At 46.6% G+C, this 23,617-nt stretch overlaps 1 protein-coding gene across 1 annotated transcript in view; it reads right to left on the reverse strand.

Moving 5' to 3' along the window:
* Positions 1-803: 803 nt before the first annotated feature.
* The window catches only part of ZNF462 (zinc finger protein 462), an 88,059-nt gene continuing 65,245 nt past the window's right edge, over positions 804-23,617 (reverse strand). The window contains exons 10-13 of the mRNA XM_014534456.1: positions 22,551-22,774; positions 8,842-8,971; positions 4,296-4,419; positions 804-3,193 (exon numbers count right to left, since the gene is read on the reverse strand). Coding sequence (XP_014389942.1) covers positions 2,986-3,193; positions 4,296-4,419; positions 8,842-8,971; positions 22,551-22,774 — 686 coding nt within the window. The 3' untranslated portion in view covers positions 804-2,985. The remainder of the gene's footprint in view (positions 3,194-4,295; positions 4,420-8,841; positions 8,972-22,550; positions 22,775-23,617) is intronic.

Below are 23,617 nucleotides of genomic sequence, written 5' to 3' on the forward strand. Positions count from 1 at the left end.
TGACTATTAATTTTTCCTTTGCTTTATAACAGCGTAGCTCACAAAGTTAATGATGATAATTGCTGGTGCGGGATGCACAGGAAGATAGTTTGTGGCAGTGGGTGTAACTTGCAGTTAGTTTAAAATAGCTGTGCTCATGGATTCAGGGTCCCCAGATGACATTAATCATGGGCACTTCCTCCTTCTGAACTGTCATACACACTGATTCACAATTTTGATGGAAAACATTCCCTCCATAAAATTCCCCAGTTGAGGATACATTACCTGATGCAAAAATAGGAACATTTTAAAATCCCAGCTCACACCTCACCTTAGTTTTACCTTTGCTTTCCAGACCTGTGTAGATTCAGGGGCAATGCAACATCCTTTCTACATTTATCTGCCATCATATCTATCAATGATCTCCAACAGATGCACATAGACACATGTGAAAAAAATTCTTTCTTTATTTCTCACATTTTATTACAAAATGTATGTTGCAAACAACTTGAATAACCTACTTGTGTGTTTTTTGTTGTTTTTTTAAACCCTTGGCTTCAAGAACTCAGGATCTCCCTATCTTTCATCAAGTATTGGGAAACACTGATTATTGGAGTCAATAGGTTCTCATTTTGCTATTTACTTTCTTCTCTCAAGCTCTGAAAAAAATGTCCTCTGTATAAATTAAACAAAAAAATGTTGTAAATTCTATGTCATTACAGTCAACAGAATTATAATAATGCATCCAAAATGTGCGGCCACAAAATATCAGGTATATGTTTGAAAAAAAGAAAAAAAATGACATTCTAGCCTTGTTACAAGGATAATGGTCCCATATTTTTATTAACAGGTTAGCAAAACAAAATCCAATGGATTACAATATTTACATGTTATTTGAAAAATAAAGTAGTGATAAAAGCATGTCACAATTATTTTCTTTCTTTCTTTTTTTTTCTTTTTCTCTCTTTTCCTTTTTTTTCTTTTTTGTTTGTTTTTTGGTAACCATTACAAACACCCAATCCAGGTATGGAACTGTTTAATACATTTGAAATGAGGCCAATTAAAAACAAATATGGACACGAAATGAAATCTCTGTTTAGATAGTTCACACTTTCCCCATTTTCTGGTTTCCACATGATGGCCCTCATCCCTAAAAAAAATTAAGATAAATGCCCTACAAAAAAAAAAAGTCTTAACAGCAAGAAAATAAAGGAAGAACATGCTTTTCAAGTAAGCACTTATTCCACAAATGCAGTATCTTTCCATGGATTTTATTTGAAGCTATGTGGGACACTGTCATCTCTGCAATTCCCTTCCCTCTCTTCCCTTCCCCTCCCTCAACCCTTCCAAGTAAAAAAAACAAAACAAAAACAAAAAACATGAAAACCAAAGGACTCACACACACCCACTCACATACGCACGAGAACACACACATCCAAGCACGCAAGCTCATAGGCTTCTAAAACCTAGGCTTCAAGGAAAGTTCTTTTCTACTCTTTGTAACAAAAACTCTCTGTTCACAATCAGAACATATTATAAATGTAGACTTAGATTTAGTCTAAGCCGCTCCCTCCTGAAAAAGCTAAGATGGGGAAACGGAGCAGCTGGCAGCTAGATTTAAACAAACAACAAAAAAGTAGTTCTCCAGGCTCCTTGTAGGATGGAAGTATTTCTTGTCCATTCTCACCAAAGGGATGGGATTCCCTTCCCCACCAAGTTAAATGAGAAACCGCCCCCCCAAAAAAACACACATTGCAAACAAAAGCAAAACACAGATTGGAAATCACACACAAAAGCCAGCCCATCCTAACAGAACGTATTTGTGTGAGACGGATAGTGTGATAATTTGACAAGCAACAAAAGGGTGAAGAGGACTTCCTCGTCTGGCCCACAAGCTGCATAGCTGTGCCAAAAAGTTTGGTTCTTTAGTTAAATTAAAAAAAAAAAAGTTAACTTCTTTGTTATTTCCATGTTTAAAATAAAAACATTCCTATTCACAAAAAAACCCTAAATCTCCCTCGCCCCAAATTAAAACAATATCAACACACACACACAAAGAAAAACAATTTATATGAAAAACTGAATTGTGCTGTGTTTGTAACACTCAAGCTGATAGAAAATGAACATGTGGCAAACGGAACTCCACAGTCACCGTAAAATTAGCTTGTATGAGTCTACCAAAGTCTAAATCATAGTTGAACACTAATAAACAGCTTACCTGGAATAAAGGATGACAATTCACAAACAGTTATCTAGTAATTAAAGTCTGTTTCTTTTTTTTGTTTTGTTTTTTACTAAAATAATTAAAAAAATCACAGTATTTTAAGAAATAAAACCCACGTGGGGATTTTAAGCACAATTTGTGTTCCTTTCTTTAAAACTCTTTTTTTTTTTTCTCCATTCACCATCTTGCCCAGCAGTTCTCTCTACATTTAACCACGACGACGACAGGTAGTACTGACAAATGCAGAGAATTCCCTTGGTTAAGTTTGAGGTACTAGGAAACAGGTGACTGTTTTATGCAAAGCAGTTTTTTTGTTTTCTGTTTTTGTTTTTTTCCCAAAGCGGCTGCAGTTAGGTCTTGAAAAAAGCTTAAGGTATGAAAACTAGAAAAACGCACTGAAAGTTGTGCGTCAGAAAATGTTGTTCCCCTAAGAAGTCTTCTACTGTCATGGAGCTTGTTTCCACACACTGTCCAAGACCGCCACAGGCCACGCCGTGCCCGGGAGGCGCTGCGCATCCCGCCACGAGCGAAACTTCCACGCTGAAGATCCGGGAGGGAAGGTGTAGTGATGGAAAAGGAGCCACATATTCCAACCATTTAAATAACTTTAATTTACATACTCACTCACACAGGTACCAGTGCTTTGAAAATAGATTGTTCAGTCCGAAAAAGCAGCTTTGTTCTGTCTTCTCTTTTCTGTCCCCCACGTCTCAGCCCGAGCTGGCCCTCCCACTTTGCGTCACGGTTCAAGTAAGGTTGTGATCCAGAATTCCACCCCACGCTTATTCCTTTTCGGCCTCTGCCTTCTCCAGGAGAGATCTGTCGGCAGCGACTACGCAGATGGCTACTGTCTCGTTCTTTAGGGAAAAGTCTATCCCGAGCGCCTCGTCATCTTCCTTCTCCTCTATCGAGGGCATCTTAATACTGTCCTGCACGCTCTCTGGTAGGTGGATTTCTTCTCTGCTCACCTGCTGGGTGTCGTTCAACGCCCTGGGAGAACATGGATGGCAGAGACAGGTGAGTGTTTACTGTTTCCTCGTTAAATGAAAAAAGACTCACATCCTTAACAAAAGGCCTTGGGGTTTCCTTGGGACAAATGCCACGAAAGGATGACTAAATTGTGAGCGACTTATCCTTGCTACACGTTGTGCTTAGGTCAAGTATTGCTGGTACTTGAACCTACAAAAATGCCCATTATCATGCTATGGTTTGATTACATCATGCTTTGTTTCCAGATGAATATAATGGTTTTATGTTTCCCGCCTCTACTGGGAACAGAGAGAAGCTGTAAGTGGTCAGAGCAAGTATTGTCTGATGCTCAAACTCCTCAGCGGAACCCGGAAGCTAGGAGGTTGGCTGTGTTTATTAAGACTGAAAGAGCAGCCCCGGTATTAAAGAGTTAATGGACAGGTCCAGAAACAAATCATAGAGATAAACCAAAAGCAAAAACCCCAAGACCGAACCCATGTCTTGGGAAGCTGAGTTATAGTCTCTGAAGTTTAGGTGCTTCAGGTCTCAGGGGTATTTTCTGCTAAAAGCACCAACTCGTAGGCCCTGTATCTGGTGGACTAAGAGGATAATTTTATATTCAAGGATCTTACAGGTGTTTTACAGGTGTGCTCCCACCTACCTGGGAGGCAGGCAGAAGCTGGCTCTGTCCCCGAGGCAGAGCACTGAAGGCACCAAGAGGTGCGTGGGAATGTTCCAGGCCACTCAGGGAATGAGTCATCAGAGGCAGGAACAGAAGCCAGATCTTTTGACCCCGGTCCACGCTCTATCAGAGAACGCCACGCTAATGAGAGCCGAAGGGACACTGGCTGGAGAAAGCGCGACACTTGTACGCGAGGGCTTGAGTGGGATTTGTCATTCGTAGCGAAGGTGATTTTTTCATTTGACTTGTGTCTGGGTGACCATTTACAACACCAACCGAAAAGGAGACACTAGTTCCTGACATCTGTCTCTCCTCCCAGGCCCGGGTATGTGACACAGAGGGGTCCGGGTGTCGGCAGGGGAACAAAACCAACACCACGAAGAACCTGACCGCCCTACCACCTCCCTCTGGGCCAAGGCGTCAGGGGATGGCTCAACTTACATGCCGTGTCGCAGCACGTGCCGCTCCCACTCGGAGCCCTGGGAAAACGCCCGCCCGCAAAATTCACACGGAAAGCGCTTCTGAGCGTTCATGGCAGCCCCGTGGTCAGCAAACCTCATCAGATCTGTAAGGAGAAAGCGGAGCAAGCGTTACCTGAGTGCTGTGGGAGGCGGTGGAAGAGGTAAGCCAGCGTTTAGGAGGAGACCTCCGTCCCTCCCTCGTCACACCATTTGTGAGAGCGAGTTCCAGATCCCCTGTCCTTCTTCCCACCGCTTTTCACCCGAGGGCACTTCTGGAACGGCTCTCAAGAACCGTCCCTGGCTCCCAGGCCCCACGCGTGCCCGTCCCCACCTCTCCAGCTGCTTCTGTCACAAACAACCTGGGTCATTCCCACGGCGTCTGAGCAGGTTGTCTATTCAATCTCCCCCGCCCGTGATGGTCTAGCAGTGCCTCACCGTTTAGCACTATTCATTTTCTACTTGACACGAGTTTGCTCACTAAAAAGAATATAGGCTCCCGAAAGCATGGAGCAGGTTACGCGCAGACCCGGGGATTTCAATGCCTTCCAGTGGGAAAGCCGTCCTGACTCCCGACGGCGGTCACCTGTCACGGACGTCACCATCCACACCTAACCGGGCTCCGAGCACCGAATGCCTGAAGGTGTGTGCTGGACAACGGGAGGCCGGCGTGTGAAAGCAGGCGTGACCTTGGCTAATGAGGGAGCCTGGCCAGCTGCCCGGCCCTTACTCCTCAAGCGGTGAAATCCGGGAAGGCGGGGACATGTGGACATTTCTGGACAGGTCTGTTGTAGACATCAAACGTGGACTGTCATTGTTTTTTTCTCCTCTGTGGCGCTGGGCACATGGTAGCGTCTGATAAGCGTGGGTTGGGCGGCTAATTGTTTACAGGCCACTCCTCCTGGCAACCTCCATGACGGGAGCTTCTGTGACCTTTGTGGGATCGGAGTCCCAGCCCATGTGTCTTTCATGACACCACAGCAGGCCAAATTCTCCCGGGGGCTAGCACCATAGGACGAGCACAGTTCTGCAGAGGAGGGCAGGACTGACCATCTCCCCAGATCTGATCCCTCAGTGCCTGTCCGTACAAGACGTTACAGCAGTGGTTCTCAACCTTCCCAATGCCGCGACCCTTTAATACAGTCCCTCATGTTGTGGTGACCCCCAACCATAAAATTATTTTTGTTGCTACTTCATAACTGTAATTTTGCTACTGTGATGAATCGTCATGTAAATATCTGATATGCAGGATGTATTTTCATTGTTACAAATTGAACATAATTTAAAGCATAGTGATTAATCACAAAAACAATATGTAATTATATATGTGTTTTCCGATGGTCTTAGGCGACCCCCATGAAAGGGTCGTTCGACCCCCAAAGGGGTCGTGACCCACAGGTTGAGAACCGCTGCGTTACAGGGAGATGTCTCCTGGTTGAAAGCTCCCAGCTCATCAAACCGTAGGATGACGCTCACAGGGTAGGTATCTCCGTGCTGCCTTAATCCTCAGCACACAAAGCTATGTGAATAGGGCCAGTTTGAACAAAAGATGAAACATTTTTCTCACAAATTAAGAAGATCACCACACCAGCCATTAAAAATAATTGCACAGACTATCTCCCTTGATTCTTTTCGCTGGAAATGAGACAGCACCATCTGCTCAGCGCATTAATTTCTTAGCAGGGATTATCTTGGGCAAGAAATCAACAGAATGCCTTCCTGACTCCTCCCAACTGCATAATGAGAGGGGGTGGGGCGGAGCCTGCCTGGGTTAATTTTGGTTTCTTCCTGCCTGGTTTCTTCTCTTTCAATTTCCCTCTGAGCTTTCTAGGCGGCACCTGCAGGGTGGCCAGCCAGTCCCCTCTCCAGTTCTGGTGTTGGAAAAGGACGCCGGGAATGGGGTACCTACAAGGACGAGGGCCCCCTGAACGAGGGCCTGATGCAAGTCCGCCCTGCCAACGAGGGGCAAGCTCCCGGCTCACGCGCCCTTTACCCTGAGGAACATGAAACCAATCGTCTATTCTTTCCAAGGCTCCTCTGGCTCAGCCTCCGAAGAGGCCAATCATTACCTGTCACACGGCAAACAGCTCTCCACCCGCTCAAGCTGCCGCGCTAGAGCCACCACCCACTCTCCGCTCCTAGGAGACAGGCCGGCTGGCAAACACCCCCGGGCTATTGTGTGTCCTTTCTTCTCGCTGGCAAGAACCCACCTCCATGGTGGGAAATCGATTAGAAGGAGACGAGACAAACTCGGGAGGGACAGGAAGGTTTAGGCTGATGATTTCCATGAGTTGTCCTGGAAGTCGCTCCTGTACATCCGCCACCCAGCGGGAGAGACAGACAAGCTTCTCCACCCCGAGACTTTCCCCATGTGGTTAAGGCTCATGAATGGGAGGCTACCCTCCAGTGAGACTCGATCGGACGCCACCAAGCTCTTTCCAGTCCAACCGAGCGGGTCTGAAGCTCCTGTGAGGGGGCGGCCACGCAGCAACCTGCCTGGTGCCCACACATCCAACTGCCCCCTTTTCCCCTTCTGCTTGTCTGTGCTTTTACTTTGGAGGAGTCACCGGGGAGGCCTCACAGGGCTCTTGCCTCTGTCATGCTCATCACCTCTAAATTCACGTGTGCTCGCTTTAAAGACTCAGAAGTCGTAGGACCCGGGGGAGGGAGGGCGGGGTCCGGGGCATCAGGAGGCACCGGAGCCCCTCTGCCCTCTGTCAGAGGAGCCCTTTCCAGGGAACTCGGGTGGCAGTGCACTGATCCCAAGGAATCCGTCACCAAGAACATATACATGGAATGTGGAGCTTCTCAGATCACAGCCATCGTCCATGCAAGAGGCGGAGGAGTCTGACCCCTACCAACAGACGCTGTACCGTCACAAGGGCAATCAACCTACCCGGTGCGGATGCTTCCTTTGCCGTTTATTCTTCAGGTCACCATGGGCATGCTGGCACACCCTGGCTCGCAGTCCCTGCTGCCGTCCTAGCCACAGGGGGCTAAGGTGGGCTCCCACTTTGCAAACCAGTGGCCGCCTGCCACAGCGTCATGGTGGGGTGGGGTGGGAGTGGGAGCAGGTCAGGAAAAAAACTGGGAGAACCTCGGAGGGAAATGGTCACCAAATACTCTTCCTCAGGCTTGCAGATTGACCAAGGAGGAAAAAACAAAGCTATTTTTGTAAAAGTGTACCTTAGAGAGAGACCCTAATGGCCACAGAATTGACAGAAGTCAGGGTCAAGTTCCCTTCAGTGAACAGACCACTGTCCACAGGGTTGGGGAACAGGACGTCGTGTAAAAGGGATCTTGCCTTTGGAGCCAAAAGACGAAATTCGACCTCTAGTGTTGTGTTTTTTAAACTTTGCATGAACTCTGACATTTCCTGGGCCTTTATTTCCCCGTTTGTAAAATGACAATAATACACCTACACGAGGGTTATCATTTATTAGGTGGTTACTATGTTTCAAGGACTGGTTTGTGTGTGATCTCACTGTGCCTTGGTGTTATCTCACGGAAGCTTTACACAACCCTAGGAGGTAGGTGATATTATTATTACTGATGATGAATGCACAGGAGCTACCCAGTCATACAGCTACTAACGGAACTGAAGCCAGACCCAGGCAGGCCCACCGCAGACCCCTCTCAAGAAAAGGCATCTAGAAACCACTGGCACATGATGATGCTCCGCAGTGGCAACTGACACCACCCCTCTCAGCACTGCGGTGACATCTATGGTCAGTTCTCAGGCTTGGTACCCGTGTGACTCTGGTAAGTCTGCAGGAACTAAAGCAACAGATTTCAACCTAGCTGCTCACATGCACCGTCTTGGGATTTCCACAATATTCTGCGTTGATCGATGTTGAGAACAACTCTAAATCACATACATGTCTGTCTGTAATTACATATACTTTCAACAAGCTTCATTTTGAAGATAATTATAGACTAAGAAGAAGTTGGAAAAATAGTACAAAAATTCCATGAGACCTTCCCCCGTGTCCCCTGTAAACACATGACTAAATGAAAACTACTGGTTTTGTCAAAACCAACGGCAAGGAGGTTAAGGGGAGGCCATGTTGAGGACTGGGGGGGGGGGGGGCCCAGGATTCGTCTCGCAGCCTCCCTCCCTCACAGCCTTGGCAGGTGAGCCCCGCAGCAGCAACTGCAAATCAGCATCCCATTGGGAGTTCACTGACGTTCCCTGAGAGCTCTGGTGTCATCCGTCTTGCCATTGGCCAGTCCTTATACTAAGACCCCAAGACACCCCTTCTCCTTGTTAAAAACAAATCACCACTCTACATTGTTAATAAACACATCAACCGCAGCGAGAGAGAAAATGCCTGTTTCCCGTGGAGTTTCTACAGCTGGGGATAGTTTACAGACACGGCCCCTGACAGGTTTCTCGAGTCGGTTGGTTCTGCTCCTGAACTAAGGGATCGTTCCTTCTGCTACTCCTATAGCACCCCGTCTCCCCATCTCCCCGTCTCCCCACGGACGCGCTGGCTGCCACCGGGGCCCGCAGGGCGGGCGAGACTCACCTCTGTCCTCGGCCTTGCCCACGTCCTCCTCCTTGTCCTCGTCCTCGCTGCTGGAGCTCTCCAGCTTGCCCTTCATCTGCTCCAGCTGGTCCAGGTTGACCCGTCCGACCAGCTCGAAGTTCCGGCTCACCTGAAAGAGGCCAAGCGCACGATGGGAGAGGCCGCGGGCGGGTGGGGGACATCTCTCCAGCACCCTTGCCCCGCCTGTCTTTGGAACCAAAACTGAACGACACCAGCGCCGAGGCGGCCCTCTTCTCCCCGGAGACGCTGTTTCTGCGGTGGGTGCTCTCACATCCCACGGTGTTCAATGGGACTGTCAGCATCGGGCCCTCCTTACCGAACGTGGTAAGAGAAGTGAGCTACCGTCGGCCAGAAAGCACAAGTACCATGAAGCTTGGGGAGTGGAGGCGGTGGCCAGCAAACAATTTTTTATTTCTGTCAATCCTCACCCGAAGATATTTTTTCCAGTGATTTTCAGACAGAGTGGAAGGGAGGGTAGAGGCGGGGGTGGGGAGGGGAGAGGAACATTAAAGGGAGAGAGAGACATATTGATTAGTTGCCTCCCGCCCTGCCAGGGATCAAATCCAAGACCCTTCTGTCCTCTGGCCGATGCTCTAACCAGTGAGCACCCGGCCAGGGCTGGGAAACCCTTTTTAGTTGAATTCAAAGCAGTGACTTTTGTAAACAACCCAGTCCTCCTGGAGGCGAAGAGGCTCTAAGTATCTAGAGAACAGGCGGTGACAGTCGCAGCCTCTTCCCCACGGTCCTGCCACCTGCAGGGCTGCAGGCTGTCCCAGTGCAGGCCAGGCGACAGTGACTTGATTCCTAACTCACACGCTGACCAGGAGCCACAGGTTAGCACAAGACTCAGGTCAACACACAGCCATGGGCTACCCCTGTGGCAGGCGCTGGGCTCCCCCGTTGGAGGGAGGGACGGGGGCGGGATCCAGAGAGAAGGAGACCCAGTCTGGCCCCCAGAGGCTCACAGTGTACCAGGTAGTTGGGGAGGGAAGACAGACATCATTCACTAGATCCAAGGCAGACGCCCACAGCTGCTACACAGAGAGGGTGAGGAGGACGAGGAGAGGGAGGATTTACAAGACAATCCCAAATGTGTCCCCTGGACCAGACTGGAACACAGATCCCCTGAGCACCAGATGCCGGGCAGATGGGAACATCACCATCAACTGTGACAAACGTGAGAGAGACTCGCAGCATCAGGGCCAACGCGCAGTCCTCTGACAGGCTCAACATCGTCCCCACCACGTTCTGAAGGAGGGAGCATTTAAGAGGAGGAAGAACCCTCGGGATAAAAGCTCTTTTGAAACCAGAGGAACAATACATGCACCTAACACAACGAGGAACCGGGAAAGCAGTCACCTTGAAAACAACGAGACACGAGGGTGGAAGAGAGGTCTGCATCCGTCTCAATGCTCAACACTTGAGGACGGCAAGTTGTTCTTCTCATTAAGAAAGTTGTAAAAATTAACAGACTAAAGTGAGGAGGAGGAGGAGGAAGCTGGACTCAGAATCTTGATTTCTCCTTCCACCCATCTAATAAGAGTTCATAGCAACAGTCTCAAAGGCACTTTTGCTTGTGGCACCTTCCTAACCAGGGGTTTATCCACCAGGCCTCACTCCCACAGGCCTATGTGAAGTTTTACTAATTCATTTTTACAACATGAAGTGAGAGGGGGTAGGGCACAGGAGCAAGAGCTCTGAAGTCAGACCTAAATTCAAGTCCAGGGTTTGCCGTTACTCAGACTCTGGGCAAGTTATTCAACATACATGTCCTCATTTATAAAAGGGGGGTCAGCACACTACCCGAAACACACAGTTCCCCCAAATGTCGCTTCCTGCCCCTTGCAGGGAATATGGTCTTTTCCAATTTTGGCTTTTGGAAAAGGCGTATGATAAGCATTGTAAATGCATATTCATGAAGTTATGTTTAGCCACAAAGTCTGTATTTTAACCCAATAGCATTTATGACAAATATCTGAATAGAAGTTTGCTAGGTTGCCAGTTTTTAAGGAAAAGGAGGCAAGGTTCCAATCTGCCTAATTTTGAACTATGTGTAAAGAAACATCTTTTAAATGACTAGTACTTAAAAGGCAGCCTTTTCTGGCCACCTTCAGCCAGGCCACCTGTGTGTGTAAGGGACATGCGGGGTGGCAAGATGCCAAGAAACAAAAATAATGAAACCGAGAATGGCCAAAAGGAAATCCCGTATTGTTTAATCCAGGAAGTCTTCATTGATTCCTTCATTCATTGGACAAGGACTTCCTGAGGGCCTACTGTGTGTCAGGCCCCGCACCAGGTACCAGAGCCCTGCTTCCCAAGGGCTCCGGTGACAGACCTGTCACCAAACCGAATGTTCCTTTTTGCTTTCCCGCCTCCCTCTTTCTTTTCCCTTCACTGGGAAACTGTTAACATTTTGGATTCTGCATGATTTTGAAAGAGTGCAAGACATTTTCCTAGTCTGATATTCATCTGAGGCTGCCCCAGGATTCAGCTGTCCTGAAGATTTCTAAAATCTCTCCTAGGCAATTAAAAGATTTAAAAGGAAAAACATTTTTGTTATGTAATTACAAGATTTTTTAAAAAACAAAAACTCTTGATCGTGTTGGGGTTCTAACTCTACTTTAAGTCCCCCGGTCAGCCAGCCAATATTCATCTTTACTGCACAAGACTCCTCGCTGCATTTCTGAGCCCATCTCTCACCTGGATTAATGCCATGTCCTCCCTCCGCCATCCATTCTCACTCCTCTTGCATCTAATCTCTGGTGCCTTCTGAGTGATTTTTAAAAAATTTAAATCTGTTCATGTCAGTCTCCGCTTGCCCTGAGGAGAAAATCCTCATTTCTTACTGAGACTTGTGTGGCAGGCGGGCGATCAGCGTACCCTGGCCCCCCCGTCTCCCGGCTGCCTCCCCTTTGCTCCCATGGCCCTGAACTCGCTGAGCTTCCTGGGATCTGCCACGCTCTTGACCCTGTGGCCCTACCTCCCCCACTTCCCGTGCACGTGCCATTTCCCGTTTGGAATTCCAGCCTGCCTCCTTCACGCAGCAACTTCTGTCTTCCAGCCTCGCTTCAGTGTCGAACTCCTCCTTGGTTAAATACCCTTGGCTCTGCACTCCCGCAGCACCCTACACTCGCCTTTGGTAATTCATCCCCCTCAGTAATTAATTGTTTATGGCCTTCACACTCCCCACCTCCGCCTCCCACCCAAACTGCTAACTCCTGGGGAACCTCTGCCTCCGACTCCCAGCGGGATCTCACCGGCCAGGCCTGGCATACATATCCTCAGTATCAGTGGCATTCTTAATCACTATATAACGTTTCATTAGGGGATATGCTATAGTTTACTGTTCCCATGTGAGTTTACCTTTGGCTTTTCTGGCTTTTCACTATTAAAAATGCAGTAATAGACCTTATGGTATGTAATCCTTTCTTTCCTGTTTAGCTTTAATTTTATAGGCTAAATTTGCAGAGGCGAAATCACAGGGTCAAAAATCAAAGAGTTTGGACTTTATTGAAATTCCAATATATGTGTAAGCTGGTTTCTGGAATGAGCATCCACGTCCCTTCTGGACCAGAGACTGGAGGGTATCTGACCGCCTTTCTAACGGTACGGAGGACAAATGAGGGAAAGTCACCTTTTCCTCTGGAGATGATGGTAATTTATTACCTGTTTTCCAAAAGGGCCACAACGGAGGGAGAAAAAGAAGCGTAAGAGTTCACGATTTAGGAGCCTTTTGAAGGCAAAAGCCACACATGGCTTTGAAGGGTGGATTGTTCAAATACATAATCACTCAGACTATAAAACTGTATGCAGCCCTGGCCAGTGTGGCTCAGTTGGTTGGAGCATCATCCCGTACACCAAAGCGTGGTGGGTTCAACTCCCAGTCAGGGCACATACCCACGCTGCAGGTTCAATTCTGGTTGGGGCGTGTACTGGAGACAACCAATAGATGTTTATTCTCTCTCTCTCTCACTCTCTCTCTCTCTCTCTCTCTCATATCAATGACGTGGTGGGTTCAACTCCCGGTCAGGGCACATAGCCACGCTGCAGGTTCAATTCTGGTTGGGGCATGTACTGGAGACAACCAATAGATGTTTATCTCTCTCTCTCTCTCTCTCTCTCTCTCTCTCATCAATGAAAGGCATATCCTCAGGTGAGGGTTAAACAAAACTACACGCAGATCCTTATATCCTGTGAAAGTTATTTGTGAATGCCCCAAACCCCAAAGTCCCCTGTGAAGGCCACTAACCCAGAGTCTTGGTGAAGTCTGCCATCCAACAGGAATGTGAGATAAGGAGCACCGACCAGCAAATGCTTTCCCCTGAAAGTTAACCTTGCACCGATGACCCTGCCAACCCTTCCACGCTCGCGCTGAGCGTCCAAGCGTCACAACTACATTTGTCCCTGCTTGTTGGTCTTTAGCCTCTCGGCCGACGGCTTAGGTCTGCCCCCAGCATAGGAAAGGAATTCCGTACTGAGGCTTACTTCTCAGGGAGAGGCACCCCGTGATGTACAAATATTACCAAGTTGAGCATTTTCATAGGGTGCTAGGTGGGCAAACCCAGTCTTACAGGGAAAACTGATAAACACCTGTTAACGGAAAAGCGCAACTGGACACCCGTCTGCAGATCACTTAGCAGACGCGAAGTGGGGCAGCCGGTGGCGAGGAAAAATCCGCCTAACGTTTCCTGAGTTTCCTCCCGCTGACGCAACGTTTGTCCCTTCAGAAAGGGACACCCAGCCAGGGTGTTCGCATCACCGAACACTCCATGTCCGTGTTAAGAAGGAAGGCCAAAGGGAACGTTTTATTTCCAGAGAATGTGACACTGGAGAACATGGGAAAACTGCCTCCCCCATCACAAGCCGAGGACGTGTCGTGCGCGCAGATTTCCAAGGACTCGAGGGCAGGCTGGCCGTCTTCAGGGAGGGACAGGTGGGCACGTGCCTTAGGCTTTCAGGGCCCCACAGTCTCTGTCGCAACTACGCGACTGCTGTGCTAAACACTGAAATCCAAATTTTATGTCATTTCACATGTCACGAAATACGACTCTTGATTTTTTTCCAGCCATTTAAAATGTCAAAACCCCTCTTAGCTGGCAGGCCACATAAAACCAGGTGGCGGCCGGATTTGGTCCAGGGCCAGAGTCTGCCACCCTGATTACAAGAGCCGGGGGTTTAGCCAGCAGACCACAGCGCCACCTGAGACGTCAGAATGCGGGGGAGGGAGAGAAAGCAGTGGGAGAAAGCCTCAGCAGGGCAGTGTCTCCCCAGTTCCTCACAGGAAGATGGCCAGAGGTGCGGGTCAAAATCTTAAATTCTCAGGTAAGAGCATTTCCATCAGAGCGCTCATAAAGCTTCTAGAAGGACGTTCAGCGACGTGTGCTCAGGTTCCTTGGGAGGAGCGCTGGGCCAGCACATCTGCCGCCTGTTTTATGGGTAACTTTATCAAGCACTTAACATACTGGGCTGTGTTCTTTATTTAGCTTTCTATGCTCAGTGCGGAGTACAAGGTCAGCCGTGTGGTTGACACTCAGTAAATGTTATTTCAATTTGCCAGTAACATAAACACTCATGGTCGATCGTAAAGCATAGAGAAGTTCATAATATTGCCTTAAGATGTGCGTCCCCACGATATAAATATGTTTGCTAATGAGAGAATAAAATTGGACGTTTTCTAAAAGATTCTGATTCAATTCCAACCAAACAGCTATTACGTGCTAAAAATTAATCCAGTAATTTTCTATGTATCATTTAACTCTTATAACCACTCTGCAAGATATGCGTTACCTTCCCTATTTGTAGATGAGGAAAACAGAACACAAGACAAGTGCGTGCTAAAGCCAGGGTTAGCACTCACATTGTCAGGTGATAAAGCGCCCACTTCCCCATTATAATGCCAATCCTCTGGAGACATGTAAAATTATTTACCAAATAGTCAACGTGACCCAACAGGCGGAATACAAGAAGAGAAAGTACTGTGCTGATAACGCTCTGTTGCAAAACTAGAGGAGACAGAGGAGTAGAATCTTTTGGGACTTTTTCTTCAGAAGAAAATGCTTTCTAAGAGCAATAAGGATAAAGATGGTCAATTTCCCGTAAGGGTATGGAGCACAGAAGTCAAGAAGGCAACGGCTTGCTTTTGCAATCACTGGGTCAGAATCAGAAAACATGCTTTCCTGCCAGACCCATCCTAGCAAAGCAGACAGCATCAACTCGTGTTGAGAATCTCGGCATTAACTCCGGTCCCAAGTTCTCCAGAGAGCCGAGTGCAAGGATCATTAAGAACATCAGACCGCTCTGCTGTTGGCCAGTGGAGCCCTGGCCAGTCTCCCGGGCTGGAACTCAGAGGCAAAGATGCTGATGCTGCCGCCACGTTCTGCTTCTTGGAACAAACGGAACACTTAACATTTCCTACTTGAAGAGTGATTTCATTGATTGATTGAGCAAACAGCTACTGGAGCCTTTACAGCATGCAGGGCACTAGATCAGACTTGGGAAGGAAAGAGAGGTAAGTAATGGGGTTTCCGACTTAAGAACAGTGCATCCAATGACAAGACAGGGACTTGCTGAGAGTCAAGTGCAAGGTCAAGCAGCATGAACTAAAGGCCTTTATAGAGGAAGAAGGAAAGTCCTATGGACGCCTGGAAGCAGGAGCAATTACTTCTGATGGGAGAGGTTAGTGGATAGTTTCGAAGGAGATAGAGAATGTGGACCATCTGCTTGGGAAATATCATCTCAGGTTCTGCCTGGCAAGTCTCTCTGAAAAATGGCCTCACTTCCTTTTCATCTACTGAATTCTCTCTTCCAAAATATATGAAGAAACAGGTCTAGAACTGATAAATCAAGAAGCAAGACTAACATGAGGGAAAACAGAGCTGAAATGACCTAATCTTCTAGAGAAACCTTTAGCTTGCAGAAATCCTTGGGGCTTGTAAAACTAAAGTTGCTAGTCCTATATAATAAAAGGGTAACATGCAAATTGACCCTAACAGCAGAACGACTGGGAATGACTGGTCACTATGACACACACTGACCACCAGGGGGCAGATGCTCAATGCAGGAGCTGTCCCCTGATGGTCAGTGCGCTCCCACAGGGGGAGCTCTGCTCAGCCACAAGCCAGGCTGACGGCTGCCAGTACAGCGATGGTGGTGGGAGCCTCTCCCGCCTCCTCAGCAGCGCTAAGGATGCCCAACTGCAGCTTAGGCCTGCTCCCCACTGGCAAGTGGACATCCCCCGAGGGCTCCCAGGCTGCCAGAGGGATGTCTGACTGCCAGCTTAGGCCCAATCGTGCCCCCCCACCCCCGGGGAGCGGGCCTAAGCCAGCAGGTGGACATCCCCTGAGGGATCCCAGACTGCAAGAGGGCACAGGCTGGGCTGAGGGACCCCCTGCCCCGAGTGCACAAATTTTTGTGCACTGAGCCTCTAGTAATAAAATAAAATAAAGAAGTGGCCAAATGTGTGTTTATGATCTGGCGTTGGGCAAGGTGCTTCTTTTGTTTTGTTCCTTCTCTCATTTCCTTTGCTGGAAACAAACAAATGCTCTATATGACTTTTTTTTTTTTTTTTTTTTTTTTTTTGCCACTGTGGATTTCACTGGTCCAGAAAGCTGAACAGTTTTATTGGAATCACTAAACTGCTGGTGATTCCTCCTGAGCTTAGTGTTCTGCTGCTTTTGCCAAACTGGTGAAAAGGAAGAGATACAAGTTCCTTAGAGTTCAGCCGCCTGAGGCTCCATTTGTATAAAAAAATTAAAAACATTTCAAAGTAAATTAAATTAGTGACTGTGTATTGCCTGAATAGACTATCCTTCTAAATTTAATATACAGAACATGACAATTTTACGAGCAAGCTAAGTTAGAGATAATATATTTTTATGTTCCTTAAAGTAGCAAAGAGACTTCAGAACCATAAAGAACACTAACAAGGTATTGAATAGAGTTAAACTTTCTTTAAAAAATGTGTTTTGTGGTTTTTTTTTAAAATGAGAGTGCAAGGATTGTGGGTTGGTTTTTGTTTTGTTTTTTTCATGACTTCAAGTTATCTGGAGATGTTACGTTTTAACTTTCACCAGCATTGCTAATAAATGGCACTGTAGATATAGGACTTCATTGAGTGTGTGTGTGTGTGTGTGTGTGTGTGTGTGTGTGTGTGTGTATTGGCGGGGCGGGGGGATGGAGGGAGGGAGAATGGAGGGGTTGAAATAATAGATAATCTGTCTTTTAGGAAATCTAGTGAGATCAAAAAATGTCAGGAAGTGGAGGATGAAAAAAAAAAGTAAAGATACTGCACTGCTTACTTTAGACTCCAAGATAGTCCAAGTGCTTCCTTGTCCGCCAGCACAGAGAGAAAGGTCTGGGGAGACCAGGTTCTAGGCCACCTGGAAAATGAGTGCTGGTTGGCTACCTCCCCTTGGCTTCCGGGGACAAACATGGCAGCGTCAGTCCGGCCACTTGAGAATTGGTTCTTAAAAGGCAGGCTGCATTTAATGCCTCCCCCTCCTGCTGTAACCAGTGTTTGGTCCCATGAACCATACAGTCTTTACTGACATTCCTGAGGTTTATCAGCTTTGCAGGCAGAACGGACAACTCCAGTTTTTTATGTCCAGTTTTGTGTCATCAAACCCTTTGGCTGAAAATACATCCTACAGTGTCTTTTAGTTTCCTCTGTGGATTCTGTCACGAAATCAGCTAAAGCTACTCATGGAACACAGAGTCTTAAAGCTGAGGAAAAAGAAGCAAACCTTAGCTTAGAACCTGTTGCTAAGTCTCCTGCACATTTCTATTTTGGGTAGTTTACACGTTAACCTGGATCTCGGGCATCTTGCAGACTTATCTGTCCAGGATCGACTTTATGAAAGCTGCAGGAAATTAACATTTATTGAGAGCCTGTTATGTGCTAGGTCCTGGGAAACGTGCATCTTTTAGGTGTTGAGTTCTGCTTTCCTTATATAAAATTCATCTATTATATATCTTTTAAAATCACCTATTTTAAATGAACAGTTCAATGAGTTTCAGTGTTCATGCACTTGTGCATCTTTCAACACAATCTGTTTAAGACCCCTCCTATCACTCTAAGAAGTTCCCTCACACCCTCTGCAAGGAATCCCTGCACCCTAACTTCAGCCCCGGCCAACCTCTGATCTGTTTCATCTCTAGTTTTGCCTTTACTGGGCATTTCATATAAATGGTGTCATACAATCTGTAGTCTTTTGTGTCTGGCTTTTGTACACTTAACATGCTATTTTCAAGAATTATCCACATTGTTGTGTGTGTCCATCACTCATTTCTTTTTATTGATAAGCAGTATAATTCCACTGTGTGGATATACGTATGTGTCACATTTTATCAGTCAGCTTTATGTGGGAGGAGACTTGCTGGATCAGGTGATAAGTGTATGTTTAGCTTTTTAACAAATGCTCCAAATGCTCCCAAGTAGATGTGCCATTTTATACTCCAACCAGCCCTGGGTGAGATTATCTTTGTCATTTTAATTCAGTTATCTTCTTACTACTGAGTTGTAAAGGTTCTTTATATTTTTTAGTTAAAGTCCTTTGTTCTGTAATTACTTTGCAAATATTTGCTTCCCATCTGTTGCTTGCTTTTTCATTTTCTTAATGACGTCTTCTGAAGAACAAAAAATTAATTTTGATGACATCTAATTTATTGATTTTTCTCTTTTGCTGTCCAGAACTTTTGTATTGTGTCTAAGAAAATGTTCCCTAACCAAAGGGAAATTTTCTACTCTTTTTCTATAAGTTTTATATTTTTAGCCCCTTCGTTGAGGTTCACAATACATTTTGATTTAATTTTTGTGTTGGAAGTGATGTTAAGGGTCAATGCTCATTATTTTGCATATGGAAGTCCAGCTGTTCCAGCACTTTTTGTTGAAAAACTATCTCTTCTTTATTGCTTTAGCGCTGGGATGCAAATCAATTGACCACATATCTGAGGATTTATTTCTTCTGCACCACTGATCCAGACATCTATCCTTATGCCAATACCACATGCTCTTGGTTACTGTAGCTTTATAGTAAGTTTTGACATTCAGAAGAATGAGTCCTCCAATTTTGTTCTTCCTCCACACTGTTTAGGCTATTCTAGGTCCTTTGCATTTCCATATACATTTTATTCTCAGTTTATCAATTTCTACCAAAGGACAAAGCCTACTGAGATTTTGACAGAGATTACATTGAATATGTAGATCAATTTGGGAAGAATTACCAATATTGAATCTAGTCCATGAATATGGTATATATTGCATTAAGTTAGTTCCTTTATTTCTCTCAATGATATTTTGTAGTTACCATTGTACAGCTTTCACAGCTCTTGTGTTAAAATTTATTAAGTATTTTATTCTTTTTGATGTATTAGCAATAAAATTGACCTGTTTAAAATTTCATTTTCAGATTTTCCATCATCAGCATATAGAAATATCATTGATTTTTATTGATTGACCTTATATCTTGCAACTTTGCTAAACTCATTAATATTCTAGTAACTTTTAAGTGGATTACTTAGGATTTTCTACCTACAAAGATCACATTGTCTGTGAACAAAAACATTTTATTTTTCTTTCCAATTCTTATGCCTTTAATTTCTTGTTCTTGTCTTATGGTCCTTGACTTTTGTACCTGAATTATTTGCCAACGTCTCTTCAGTACACTGTACACTCCTACACCCATTTCATGAATGCTGAAATCAGATTTTTGTATATCCTTCACCCTAACAAATGACTATTTTTAAGAGTGCATAAATGCCTTCCAGTCAAAAATTCTATTTCAGCAGCACTGCTATCTTTGTTTATAAAATAGTGTTTGGATAATTATTTAAAACATGTGAACTGCATTTCGCACTTATCATTTAGAAAAGAAGGAACAGAAATGAGAAAAAGATAGTGCTGCCATCAGTAATAAGCAGGAGTCTCATAAACTTAATGGCAATTGAGACAAAGATGAAAATCATTAGCCGGGTGAAAGCGGCAATTCTGTGGCATCAATTAGGTGTTCGGTGGACTTAATAAGCTGGTCAACCACAAGAAAGAATAAAACTAAAGAACATAACTTGGCAACTGAACATATAACATCAAAGTCGTGTCTGAAATGCAAGGTCTAATCAGTGATTTTATCATACACGTTAGGTCTTCAGGAACGTAACTGCCTTTGTGACATGTACAACCATTGTTCTACTTGAACACAAATCAGTTCACAGATACACTGAAGAACACAGTGGATCTCAAAATGTGGGAAATACCAGGACTTCCTTTAATCTTACAAAACCTGCCGAGAAGGGTGTCACGGTTCCCATTGAGAAATCACAAACCAGACACAGAAATGAAGTCACTTGCTGAAGTTATAGTCAGTAGTGGAGACAAGACTCAAACCCAGGTCTGTTTGGCTCCAAACGCTCTAAACGAGGCCTGTTTTCCTGAGCAACCCAGTTCCCTGGTGCAGATGCCCGAGCCCGGCCTTGCTCGCCTGAGCGGGAAAAGCCTCTGGTTGCACATCTGCATGGCTTCTAACCCCGGGATCCCCCAGTGACTCACAGGCTACCCTGCAACAACTAGGGAAGAATGATCATCCTGACTTGCTCTAGCCTAAAACTACCAGCCTGAAGTCTGAACACAATCTATACTAATAAAAGGGTAATATGCTAATTAGACCAGATAGACCAGATGTCTTCCGGACGTCCTTCCAGACAAAACCATGGTGGTGGGGGCAGAGGCAGAGGTGGTTAGGGGCAATCAGGCCGGCAAGGGGGAGCAGTTAGGGGCATCAAGCAGGCAGGCAGGCAGACAGGCAGAGGCAGTTAGGGGCGATCAGGCAGGCAGGCAGAGGGGTTAGGGGTGATCAGGCAGGCAGGCAGGCAGGCAGGTGAGCAGTTAGGAGCCAGCGGTCCTGGATTGTGAGAGGGATGTCCAACTGCCAGTTTAGGACCGATCCCACAGTCTGACATCCCCCAAGGGGTCCCAGATTGGAGAGGGTGTAGGCCGGGCTGAGGGACAACCCCCCTCCCGTGCACAAATTTTGTGTACCGGGCCTCTAGTAAATAATAAATAAAAAGATGTGAGGTGGTTACATAAATAAGATACATGGACATACATTTGAGAGCTGGGTTTGAAATCAGTGAGTGATTTTCCGTTGAGTTTGAGGGCAGAGATGCCCAGGAAGTTGGACTAAGAAAGGATATTAAAGTTTTTAAGTGAGGTAATTCAGGCTTTCTCTGCTTTCATGTTTGGGCAGACGCATTAGAAAATGAATGCAGAAAAGTTACCATAAAAATCATTAAACTGTGGCTGGGCAATGAAGTTCAGCCTTCTCTCTCAACACCCCACCAGGAAAATTCTAACCCTTGGGTGCAGGTGACTCAGACCGAAGTCTTTACTGTAGCGTGGTTGTGCAAGGCCAGGAGAGAGGCTCGGGCTGTATTTCCACGGAGAGGACACGGAGCAGGAGAGAAGGAAGCAACAGCGCAAGTGCTTCTCCTGGTGCCCTAAGAACACACTCGCTAGAGGTTGTGGATTTCTTGGTTAATTAGAAAGCCTTTCAACAGGCTCTTTCCAGAAACAAATACAAATCACAGCGCCCCCTGCACCTGGCAACGCACAAAGCCAGAAACAATCCTCTCCGTCCCTGAGGTGAAAAAATAAGCCCCGTGAGAAGTGAGGAGGCTGTGCTGCATCACGGTACCCTCTGAGCAGCAGCCCTTTTGAAAGAGATCCCCCCTCCACACCTTTTATTTTACTTCCTGCGTGAACCTGGTCATCGATCCCACTCCCCAAATAACACACGCATCTTACAGCCCGTCTAGTGTGTACACGTGAAGTGGGATGCCCTGGGAAAAGCTTCATAGTTAGCACAATATTAGAAACAGCCTACACAACCGAGGGACACGGGCAGAGGAGGGGCCTGCAACTATGGGTTCACAGCCTTCCGCCTGTTTGTAAATAAAGTTTTATTAGAACATGCCCATGCCCATTCCTGGAGGTCTTCTTCTATTGTGGCTTTCTTGCTACAAGGGCAGAGTTCCACAGAGATGGTCTGGCCCACAAAGTCTACAATAACTACTATCTGGCCCTTTACAGGAAAAGTTGGTCAGCCTTTGAGATAATATGTTCAAAATAATATGGAAAAATACCCATGTTAAAATGTTAAGTAAAAAAAAAAAAAGGGTAAATCAGCGGTTTTCAACCAGTGTGCTGCAATAATTCTTAAAACATGCAATACCTGACTACTCAGTCAGGGCACTGACCTCTTTTCCCTTAGATTGTCAAATGAAAAAATGACAGCAGCCAACACAATAGCCACCTGGTGTGAATGAATCAAAATTACACCTTTTTTTTGTCAGGTCGGCAAAAAATGTATTTTTTTGGTGTTCTGCAGAATTTTAGTAATTAGTTTATGGGTGCCACGAGATGAAAATAGCTGATGAAAATCAAAGGAAAGTGGGCCTAAGAGAGACCAAAGTGTTAAGCAGTTGGATTTGGGTGGTAGCCTTACGGGTGATTTTTCTTACTCCATCTATAATGACCTTACACGTCTGCTATGATAGAAAAAACCGAACCTCACTGCAACACGATTTCAGCTCGCGTCTGCCTCGCACGCAGCAGGCGTCACTACTTTCAGCAGCCCCGCCCGGCTCGGCCGCGCACGGGTGTGCTGAGGGTGGGAGGCCGAAGTCCCGGCAAGTACCTTATGCTCGTCCCGAAGGTGGCCGTCCAGTTCCTCCGTGTGCTTGGCCTCGTAGTAGCAGAGCTGGCACTTGTACGGTTTCAGTTCATTGTGCTTTTCTATGTGTTGCTGGAGGCTCTCGTCACTGGAGCAGGTGAAGGTGCACTTGTCGCAGCGGAAGACCACTCCCTGCAGGTACTTGGACAGCTTGGACCGGCACACCTCGATGGGGACCACGCGCTCTTCTGTGGGGACAGGGTGAATGGGAAGATGGGGATCGTTACTGACGGCAAGCAGACCTTCTTCCTTCGGAACATGAGCGGGAACTCACCCCTTCAATTAGCTACTCCTTACGACCTTCAGTCCGTGAACCGCAGGCACAGACGCCCCCCTCCCCTCCATCTTCCGAACTAACGTGTTCCTCGACACAAATCGGTGTTTCTGAGACCAAAAGCTCTCTGTGTATTACTATCCAGAATGATCTACAAGCAGGGGTGGGCAGGCTGGATGGTGCTTGGTAGGTTCGGAATGGAGGTGAGGGAAGGAGGGGCGAGGGATGGGAAGTGGCGGCCGTTTCTACCAACATTACTGACGATCGACAGCGACAGATTCCTACTTCTCCCGTGTGATGTGGGTGGACTTGCTGATGTCTTTAAGGGGGGCAGGACACCGACATTCCCTAAGCACCTCTGCGCCCCCACTGTGCGCCTTCCTAGCAACTCAACCAGGCTCCAGTTACTCCCATTTCTCACAAATGAGTAAGGTGAGGGACAGAGCTCTCAGGGAACTTCAAAACCCACAGACAGTGACATCGGCCACGCTGCCGACCTGCGAACCCATGACGGCATCGTCTCCAATTCCATTCCTGTTCCCCTTCCTCCATGTTCTCCTTTCCCAGAAACCGAGGGAATGTCTAGTCTAACATCAAATCTGAAAACAAGCCCGTGCACTTTCATTCACTGAAACTCCAACTCCCGCTGTGAAGCGCTCGCAAAATGGAAAGGCTGCGGGCAACCTGCGGGCGGAGGGGGTGGCGGCGTGGGAGACGCGGAGGATTTGTGCCTTTTCAATCCCTAATCTGACTGTCA

This window comes from Myotis brandtii, unplaced genomic scaffold (genome assembly GCF_000412655.1).
Source record: "Myotis brandtii unplaced genomic scaffold, ASM41265v1 scaffold13, whole genome shotgun sequence".
In the NCBI taxonomy this organism is placed as follows: domain Eukaryota; kingdom Metazoa; phylum Chordata; class Mammalia; order Chiroptera; family Vespertilionidae; genus Myotis; species Myotis brandtii.